We start from the raw sequence: 10,471 nt of genomic DNA, 5'->3' as shown, positions 1-10,471 counted from the left end.
TGGCCAAAATCTTCTTTTTTTTTTTTTGTAATTACCACATGACTGTTTGGAGCCACTGTTGAACTTAATAGTAACAGCATCAACCAAGAGAAATATCTCATGCTGATCGAAAAGATGTAGGGGCTGTTTGGATACGTGGATTTTAGAATCTGGGACTTCTTCAAAATTGTAGCAAGAGGCCGTCGTTTTTGACTTGGTTTTTACTTCTCCCCCTTCTTTCCATCACCAAGAGAATAGCAGATCCTTTCATATTTCCAGGTTTTAGAAATCTCGATGTTGGAGAGATTTTTAAAACCTGAATTTCTCACTTAAAATCCAAAAAATGCTGTCACGACAGCATACAGCAGCTTGACCATTAGACGATGGCAAAGATGTTTGGTGGGGATTCGAACAAGGCAAAAACGGGACTCATTAGATGGGTGCTGATATCATAAGCGAATGGAGTATACAACCCTTTATTTAGCTAACTAGAAAGGAGTAGATGATGAGGATAGTGTCTTGTTAAGAGGGAAATAATTTCAGGTTGTTTCGATATGGAAAACAAAATGAAGCAATACTTTTGTCATGGTCGTGGCATGTTTGTCGTTTGATCAATTGTAATTAGAAAAAGGCTCATATTTCGCCCCCTGAACTCTCAGGCCCTGTTTGTTGTGCATTTTGAGAACCTACAGTTTGGCAAAACTGATTTTCGACTCCGAAATTAAGTGTAAATTTGAGTCCAATAATCTCATAACTGATTGTGCACCCGCATGCGAGAGGTGTGTAGCATGGGCAGTGGGTTCTAGGGTGCCAGGGGTACTTTTTGGTGCACTTCACAAGTATGCATCATTGCGAGGAGCGATTAGAGCGCTTAAATGTTTTTAGTTTAGACCCGAGCCATCAGTTCTCAATCCTCGTGATTAGAGCACTTAAATTTGTTTAGATTCAACCTAAGCCATCAGTTCTCAATAAGCCATTTTAACTTAACTTGACAGCGCCGCATATTCACCATCAACCATGAATATACAAGGCGTTCAAATTAGGGGTGCAACTTGGGTGCGCTCAACCTGAACCTGTCGGGTTCAACTCAGGAAAAAGTCGGGTTGGGTTGAGTTCGGGTTCGGGTTGAGTTTTCTCAACCCGGGTTGAGTTCGGGTTGAGGGCTTGGACAACCCGACCCGAGTTTAACCCGACATTTTTAATATTTTTTATATTTTATAAGCTTAAAATCTTGGGTCGGGTCGGATTTGGGTTGGCAAAAAGGGTTCCTCGGGTCGGGTCGGGTTGGAACTCGGGTTCGGGTTGGCCTCAACCCGAACCCAACCCACCTGAGTTGCACCCCTAGTTCAAATGAACCATGTAATAAACAGAGGAGTTAAATCAACTAATCCATAAAATAAATGAATAACTGTTAGAATATAAATAAATGCAGAAACTAAATATCTTGTCCAATGGACTACAATGATCAATAAATAAATGTTCAATCCTGCTGGTCCTGTCTCAAATAATGAATAAGTCCAACATCCTAATATGTGTCTCGCTCACTCCCATAATCTCGCGAATTAAGGCATCCTATTGTTCACCATCTGTAACATAAAATACATGGAATGAGCAAAGGTTCAATGAAATAGACAAGTTCTAACTAAAAATTTGAATAACAGGAATATCATCATGAAATTCAATGAACATTTAAAGTAATTGTATCCACTGGCATTCTGTGCAATCAATGTATACTAGCATAACAAACTAGCTAGCGAAACTGGAATAATATAAACTGGCATAACATGCTGATAACTGTAAGGGATCATGCTATCGATAATACTACGAGAAACAAGTGGTTAGGACCGAAACCCTTCGTAGACTAGAAAAGGTCTCACCTACACCGTGTCAATCCAACAGGATCCAATCTTGTCCCAAAAAGGACTACAATTGTTGCATCTCACTCGGACAACACTGTATCCCAAAGCACAACTGTGATTAACCAAATCATACTGGCATAGACCATGCAACTGACAATTCCATACTCGGAATATACAATACTACGTATCAATCCATGTGTACGCTAACAAATCAATATCTGTCTAGATACATCCACAACTTTGCATATACAAATCATCTGGTAGATAAAACACCTAGTAATAGAACCTGTCTACCCACAGTAAGTTATCCGAGAATTCCATCATATGCAACCCCCCATCTTGAGTTTCCAACTTTGAAAAAAGTTACATGATATTCACATCATTCGTATTAAGGTTCTATCCTGCATTATAGAGTGGTTCGAAGACTCAAACAGCTTTCCCAAGCCTAACCGGGAAGGAAACAGTAGGCTGTTCTAGGGTTCTTTTAGTATTTTGATTTTAATGCCATTAAATAGTCCTAAAACATTCTTGAAACTAGGGGTGGTAAAATTGGCCGAACCGAACCGGAACCGAGCCTAAACCGAACCGAAAATTCAGTTTCGGTTTGGTTAAACCAAACCGATTCAAATTTCGGTTTGGTTCGGTTTGGGGATCAAACCGAACCGAAACCGAATATTTCCAATTATTATGAGTAAGGGGTGGCAAAATTGGGGGAACCGAACCGAAAATTCAGTTTTGGTTCGGTTTTGGTTTGGTAAAACCAAACCGATTCAAATTTCAGTTCGGTTCAGTTTGGGGTCGAACCGAAACCGAAACCGAACCATTGCCACTCTTACTTGAAACCCTTTTTAATAGAAAGTACATGTTTCTAGCAGATCAGTAGAGTAAAGAGCAGCCAAAATGGATAAGAAAGGGATAAGTTATGATTTTCCGAAGTTAAGCTGCCAGTGGGGGAAACCGGCACGCGGACATCCACCTTGTAAACCAACCCCCCCCCCCCCCCCCCCCCCACACACACACACACACACAAAAGTGATTTTCACCCTATTTTAGCACCAAAACAGCTCTAACTCACTCGTTTTATATTAGAATTAGACATGGTAGGTACCGTTGGAGAGCTTAGAACAAGGAGCTTCCCAACAAGTCGTCAACCTCACCAAAATCCCGTCGGAACTTTTCCAAAAAAAAGGGAAAAATGGAAATCTCCCACTTTTAACCCTAATCTCCTCTCAATTCAAGATTATCAATTATTTTCTTTAATTAGGACTGATTGATCTTCTTGGAAACATACAAGATCAAAATTCAATTTACTAGTTTCTTTGTTAGATCTCCCTTCGAATCATCAATAACCTTATTGACGAAGATCAATCGAAGCATAACCACCACCCTAGATCAATCTCTTCTAAAAATCATATTTTGATGCTTCTTGGAAGAAGAATTTGATTGAGAAGGCAATATGCACTTCAGCAGTTTGAAAAAGAATCAAGAAAACAGAGGAAAAACTTTGAGAGAAGAAGAAGTAGAGGAAGAGAAGAGAGAGAAAAAGAAAGTTCTGTGTTATTTCTTGATTTGTCCCATCTCAATGAGTACATTTATAGCCTTAGTGTATTCTGTTATTTTCTGTTACACCCATCAACTGTCTTTTGACTCTAGTAACATTATTTTAACCAACTAACTAACTCTAGTTCTAACCCATCTCAGCTGACTTGCCCTCTCCAACTAAAGTCTTGTTTATCTTCAATCCCTCACATAATCAGCCATCCATCTTGGCTTGCCTCTGCTCCTTTGGTTGGAATCGTTATTTGATCATCAGCAACAGACTGAGTAAAAGATGCATCATTGCCTCCTCCATTGAAAACCACCTTGTCCTCAAGGTGAAGAGCAGGAAACAAAAGTTGAAACTCAGTAGCATCTTCCCAAGAAGCTTCTTCAAGTGGTAATTGTTGCCATTGCACCAACCATTGCTTAATCCATTTACCCTGGTGAAGAACTTCTCTCTCACTTCTCTCTCACTGATAATAGCCAAAGGTTCAATAACTGGAGGGTTGTCAATGCTGACCAAAGGTAACTCAAGTGGTACTACAACTGAACTTGGATCCCCATGATAAGGTTTCAAGACAAATATGTGATTGACAGACCAATTCAGTAAATCGTTGGGCTGATGCTGTAATTTGCTCATTTTAGCTTGCGAATGACTATCTAGCGCCAACTCTTGTCTGAGTGTCTCCTGATAGGAATCAATGGAAAATTGTCCAGAAGAATTTGTTGTTGATGTAGGCAGCAGCATAAAACACGACGATAAACCCCCATTATCAGCCAATTTGTGTAACTGTGTAGGTGAAATAAAATCTGATTGGTACTCTAGAATACCTTGCAATTGAATTGTTTTTCCTTGCCACATAAAGTTCATGGTTAACGAAGTATAATCCGTGGTAACTGGACCCAAAGTCTGTAACCATTGAACTCCCAAGATTACATCAGCATCTTGAAGAGAAATGACAAACAAGTCTTGATGGGGTGCGACAGCGCAGCAGCCTGTTAGCTTCCAACACGTGGCTAGAGGAGGGCCCACCGCAGGACCCTCGCCACCAGGGGTAGTTTGGTAATTCCCTCGGGGTAGGTGAACCCGAACCTATAGCTGGTCGACACCTGCGTTGGAGGCATTAACTCCCTACCTACCCCAAACCTTCCTTATAAAAAGGCTTCCAAAGCTCATAAATCGGGTATTGAAATTCTCACCCACCACTCTTAAAAACACCCTCTTCACTCCGGCTCATACTGACTTGAGTGTCGAAGGGCCTGTCCGGAGTACACTCCGGGTCGGTCATTCTGACCTCGTTTGCTCCTGTGCAGCACACAGCTCATCCGGACTCTACTTCCCCCCAGCTCGGCTCTTACGTCACTGCCATATCTGTTAACCGATTTTGGGCATAACAGATTGGCGCCATCCGTGGGACCACTGAACTAAAGGCTGTTCCAACCACTTCACAAAAATGGCAGGACGCAAGAGTGCGCGGGTGCCAACCGCACGGACCACCCGAGCCGTGCTACCCGGCAGGACTCGCCTCGCTGGTAGTGGCAGCCTCCGCCACGGCTGAACAAAACCAGCCTCGCTCCGTAAATCTTAACTCCATGCCGACTCCAGAGCAAGTCCAAGCTCTCTTCCAACAGATGACCGCTCTCGTTGGTCAGTATCAGCAGCTGCTCCAGGCGCCTCCCCAACCTCCTCCGGAAGCTCCACAACCTGTCCTCGAAAGGCCAGAAATCCACAGGGGAGGGTCGTCGCGTCGTAGTGAAGACCGGACTCACCATTCCCCCGGACAAGTCCGTCACCCCATAGCCAGGCATGCGCAGACAGAGCCGCACCGCCGTAGGAGGTCTAGGTCTCGCTCTGCGCAAAGGCGCCGAGCTCATAAGGAGCGCGCGCCACAGGCGAAATCAGGGTCCCGTCGTCGGAGCCCGGAGAGCCACTCCAGCTCTGCCGCAGGCCAATCCGTGGGGAGAAACAGGTCACCAGAACATAAAGACGACCCGGTGATGCGAAGGATAGAAGAGATGGGCCACAGAATCGAAGAGCTGGCTAAGATCAAGGCCGGCCTGTGTCTAGGGCGTTCTCGAGCAGAACGCCATTCACCGACGATGTGATGAGTGCCCCAGCACCAATGGGGTTTAAAATGCCAGCTATCCCGCAGTATGATGGGACCACTGACCCCGTCGACCATTTGGAGACGTTCCGGACATTGATGCTCCTCCACGGTGCGTCAGACGGTTTCCTCTGTAGAGCATTCCCGACAACCCTCACAGGTGCAGCTAGGGATTGGTACTCAAAGATCCGACCGAACTCCATCAATAACTTCGAGGACTTCGGAGAAGACCTAGTTCGTCACTTCATGAGCAGCCGCAGGCCAAGGAAAACAGCAGCATCCCTGATGACCTTGCGGCAGGAGGATAATGAACCTCTCAAAGCCTTCGTCAGCCGCTTCAACAGGGAAGCACTCCAAGTGCCAGATTTGGACCCCTCGGCAGCTACGAACGCGCTTCTCGCGGGTGCTAGATCGAATGATTTCCGCCGAGCAGTGGCCCGCCGGAATCCTCACTCCCTGGCAGACCTAATGTCCGGGGCAGAGGAGTACATATCTGTAGAAGAGACACTGGCAGCTCTGGATTCGAGTCGGAGGAGAACCTCTGATGACAGGAACCAAGACAAGCCCCATGCTAAGCAGCGCAGGGACGACAAGGTCGTCAGAAGGGACAAATCCCCGCACAGGAGGGAAGAAATCTTCACCCCTCTCAACACCTCCCGGAGGCATATACTGGCGGCCATCAGCGGAGAAGAGTTCATAAAATGGCCAACTCCAATGATCTCCAAGGGAAACAGGAGAGACAAATCGAAGTACTGCCGGTTCCACAGGGACCACGGACACGATACAGACGATTGCCGACAGCTGAAGGAGGAGATCGAGCAGTTAATCAGCAGAGGCTACTTGAAAAAATATGTCCGGAGTGACACCCGCGGGAGTGACCCCAAGGAGAAGGGTCCCCAGGGCCGAAGCCCTCGGCGGTCTCAACCGCCCCCAGTCCGAAGACAGTCTCCATCGCCGCCCAGTCCACCGCCAGAAGCACACGGCTCCCAACCAAGAGGAGTCATTAGCACAATCATGGGCGGCCCGGCGGCTGGAGGCACCTCCTCCGTTGCTCGGAAAGCATATGCGCGCCGGGTCAATGCCGTGCATACATGCAGCAAGAAAGCGAAGACGAAGAATGAGATCTCCTTCTCGGACGCGGACCTTGACGGCCTGATATTACCACATGACGACGCCCTAGTCCTGACTATGCTCGTCGCAAACTGGGAGCTGAGGAAAATCCTGGTAGACAACGGGAGCTCAGCCGACATTCTGTACTATCACGCCTTCGAAAGAATGATGATAGGTGACGACCGCTTAAAGCCCGCAAACTCAGATCTTTTCGGCTTTTCAGGAGAAGTAGTCAAGGTTGAGGGACAAATCGAGCTCCCTGTCCTCATCGGAGAACCGCCCTGCCAGGCCTTCGCCATGGTCAACTTCCTAGTAGTGAGGGCCACCTCGGTCTATAACGCTATTTTAGGACGGCCTGGCCAAAACCTGATCCGCGCCGTCGCGTCCGCTTATCACCAGAAGATGAAGTTCATAACGCCCAATGGCATGGGAGAAGTTCGAGGAGACCAGCCGCAATCTCGGGAATGTTATGCAATGGCGCTTAAGGGCAGAAATGCGACGGAGTCGTTGCCAATCGAGCTACTGGACTTGAGGGACGAAGCTCAGGGAACTCAGCCCGCTGAAGACCTTGTCCCCGTCCCCCTGTGCGAGAAAGATGACGAAAAGGTAGTCCAGATCGGCTCCTCTCTTGACGACGGCGTCCGGCACAACCTCACCCAGTTCCTCCAGGACAATGCGGATGTCTTCGCATGGGCCCCCACGGACATGCCCGGCATCAACCCGGAGGTCAATTCGCACAGACTAGGTGTCGACCCGACCTGCAGGCCGGTGAAGCAGAAGAAGAGACACTTCGCTCTCGAAAGGCAGATGGCGATCAGAGAAGAGGTGGAGAGACTCCTAAGAGCTGACTTCATCCGAGAAATCCAGTACCCGGACTGGCTGGCAAACGTAGTCCTGGTGAAAAAGGCCAATGGGAAATGGAGAACCTGCGTCGACTTCACGGATTTGAATAAAGCTTGTCCAAAGGACAGCTACCCGCTCCCAAAAATCGATCAGCTCATCGATGCCACCGCAGGTCACGAAGCGCTCAGTTTCATGGACGCCTTCTCTGGATATAACCAGATCAGAATGTATGAGTCAGATATCCCGAAGACCTCCTTCGTAACGGATCAGGGGACTTACTGCTACCGTGTCATGCCCTTTGGCCTGAAGAATGCTGGGGCCACGTATCAGAGGCTTGTAAACAAACTCTTCCGGAATCAGATTGGCCGCAACATGGAAGTATACGTCGACGACATGCTGGTGAAAAGCCTAAGCTCGCAAGATCATGTCTCCGATCTAGAAGAAACATTTCAAGTCCTGAGAGACAATAAGATGAAACTCAATCCCACCAAGTGCACTTTTGGGGTCGGCTCGGGGAAGTTTCTGGGGTTTATGGTCAGCCAGAGAGGGATAGAGGCCAATCCAGAAAAAATCAAGGCCGTGGTGGAGCTCGCTCCGCCGAAAACCATCAGAGAAGTGCAGCGACTGACAGGGATGATAGCCGCGCTGGGGCGCTTCGTCTCAAAATCTGCAGAGAGGTGTCTCCCTTTTTTCAATGCAGTCAAAGGCCTCAAAACCTCGCCCTGGACAGAGGAATGCCAAACCTCCTTCGAGGAGCTGAAGCAATATTTGTCCTCTCCACCGCTATTGACAAAACCGGAGCCCGGTGAGGAGCTAATCTTGTATCTATCTATAAGCCCCCTGGCTCTGGCTGCGGTCCTAGTTCGTGAAGAGCGCAGCCAACAAAAACCGGTCTACTACGTTAGCAAAGCCTTGCATGACGCCGAAATAAGGTACCAGCGGGTCGAGAAATTGGCTTACGCGCTGGTAATGGCGGCCAGGAAGTTGAGACCGTATTTCCAAGCTCACACGATAAAGGTCCTAACTGACCAGCCGCTTAGACAAGTCCTCCACAAGCCAGATACTTCAGGACGATTGGTTAAATGGGCCGTGGAATTGAGTGAATTTGACATCCGGTACATGCCCAGGCCCGCGATCAAGGCTCAAGTATTGGCAGATTTCGTAGCTGAGTGCTCCATCCCTCAGCAGATCGCCGAACCTGAAATCGCCCAAGCCCTAGCAGCGAAAGGTGCTACTACAGCCGGAGAACCAGTAGAAGATGAAGCCAGAGCAGGAACCATCCCCATGCCACCAGTTGAGCATGATCCTTCAATCACCGAAGCACTTTGGGAAGTGCACGTGGATGGATCCTCAAACAAGGCTGGTTGCGGAGCCGGTCTGGTTTTAACCGGGCCGGACGGTTTCACACTAGACTACGCCTTGAGGTTCGGCTTTCGCGCTTCCAACAATGAGGCTGAGTATGAAGCACTCCTCGCCGGAATGAATCTTGCAGTCCAGACTGGAGCCCAGAGATTGAAAGCTTACTGTGACTCCCAGTTGGTCGCCAACCAAATCCAAGGTATATACGAAGCCCGCGACGAGCGAATGATTAAATACCTCTCCCAGGTCCGGCAACTATCCTCCAAGTTCAGAAGTTTTGAGGTTGTCAGAATCCCCAGAACGGACAACACAAAGGCAGATGTACTGTCCAAGCTGGCCGCATCCGGATACACGACTCTCGGGAATATATGCATGGAGTTCCTACAGGCCTCCAGTATCGAAAGAAAGGCTGCTGAGATAATGCAGGTGGAACACGAGCCCTGCTGGATGGATGAGATCGTCGACTACCTGCGTAGTGGGAAACTGCCTGAGGCCAAGAGAGGAGCGCGCAAGGTGATCCAAAGAGCAGCCCGTTTTTCACTTGATGGCGAGAACTTGTTCAAAAGATCCTATACTCTCCCATACTTAAAGTGTCTCCGGCCCAGCGACGCCACGTATGCCCTGCAGGAGACACACGAAGGTATTTGCGGGGAGCGCTTAGGGGGCAAAGCCCTGGCGATCAAAGTCCTCCTTAGAGGCCTGTACTGGCCAACGTTGAGACAAGACGCGCTGACCCTGGTAAAGAGATGCGAGAAATGCCAAAAGTTCTCCCCCACCATTCATCAGCCCGCCATGTCTATGGCCCCAATTGTTAGCCCGCTACCCTTCGCTATTTGGGGAATGGATATCTTGGGCCCCTTCCCACCGGCCTCCGGAAGGCGCACCTTCGTAGTGGTGGCTATTGATTACTTTACCAAATGGGTGGAGGCTGAACCTCTAGCCCAGATCACCGAACAGAATGTGCAGAACTTCTTCTGGAAATCAGTAGTCTGTAGATTCGGGATTCCTCGCGCCCTGATAACAGACAACGGCAAACAGTTCGACTGCCGAAACTTTCGGAAGTTTTGCTCCGACCTGAAAATTGAGCAGCGGTTCACCTCCGTAGCACACCCACAGACCAACGGGCAGACAGAAGTCACAAACCGAATCCTGCTGCAAGGGATCAAGAAAAGACTGGACGAAAAAGTTGGTCGATGGGCAGATGAGCTGTATCACGTCCTATGGGCCTATCGCACCACCCCGCGCACACCAACGGGTGAGTCCCCATTCAACCTGTCCTTCGGAACAGAGGCGGTAATACCTGTCGATGTAGGCACCCCGTCCGCTAGAATTTCCAACTTCAACGAACAGCTCAACGGTGACGGGCTCCGCGCGAATCTTGACTTATTAGAGGAGGCCAGAGAAGAATCCCGAATAAGAGTCGCCGCCTACAAGCAGAAAGTATCTCGCTACCATGACTCGAAGATACGCCCTAGAGAGTTTCGAGTTAGAGATCTTGTCTTAAGGAAAGCTGCTATCTCCCAACCCAAGAAGGCCGGAAAGCTTTCCCCAACCTGGGAAGGGCCTTACCGAGTAAAAGAGGTGATTCGCCCGGGAAGTTATAGACTGGAAACACTCGAGGAACAACTATTACCACATGCCTGGAACTCGAAGAACCTTCGCAAATATCATCAGTAG

General features: G+C 48.4%; 1 protein-coding gene across 1 annotated transcript; it reads left to right on the top strand.

The window, feature by feature from the left end:
- Positions 1-8,404: 8,404 nt before the first annotated feature.
- LOC143891147 (uncharacterized) lies at positions 8,405-10,471 on the top strand. Its single transcript, XM_077395786.1, has 2 exons — positions 8,405-9,532; positions 9,884-10,471. The coding sequence occupies exons 1-2, from the start codon at positions 8,405-8,407 to the stop codon at positions 10,469-10,471; spliced, it is 1,716 nt and encodes a 571-aa protein (XP_077251901.1).

Source organism: Tasmannia lanceolata, unplaced genomic scaffold (genome assembly GCF_043159265.1).
Source record: "Tasmannia lanceolata isolate RefF3 unplaced genomic scaffold, GAP_Taslan_0.1 ptg000013l, whole genome shotgun sequence".
Taxonomy (NCBI): Eukaryota; Viridiplantae; Streptophyta; class Magnoliopsida; order Canellales; family Winteraceae; genus Tasmannia; species Tasmannia lanceolata.
Note: the sequence above shows the minus strand (reverse complement) of the source record. Positions and strands in the feature narration are given on the sequence as shown.

Excerpts from the sequence above, each read along its gene's own strand:
- LOC143891147 (XM_077395786.1), top strand. The coding sequence starts at position 8,405 with ATGGCGGCCAGGAAGTTGAGACCGTATTTCCAAGCTCACACGATAAAG. Across the intron at positions 9,533-9,883 it reads GACAAGACGCGCTGACCCTG|CGGTTCACCTCCGTAGCACA; the intron begins GTAAAGAGATGC and ends AAAATTGAGCAG.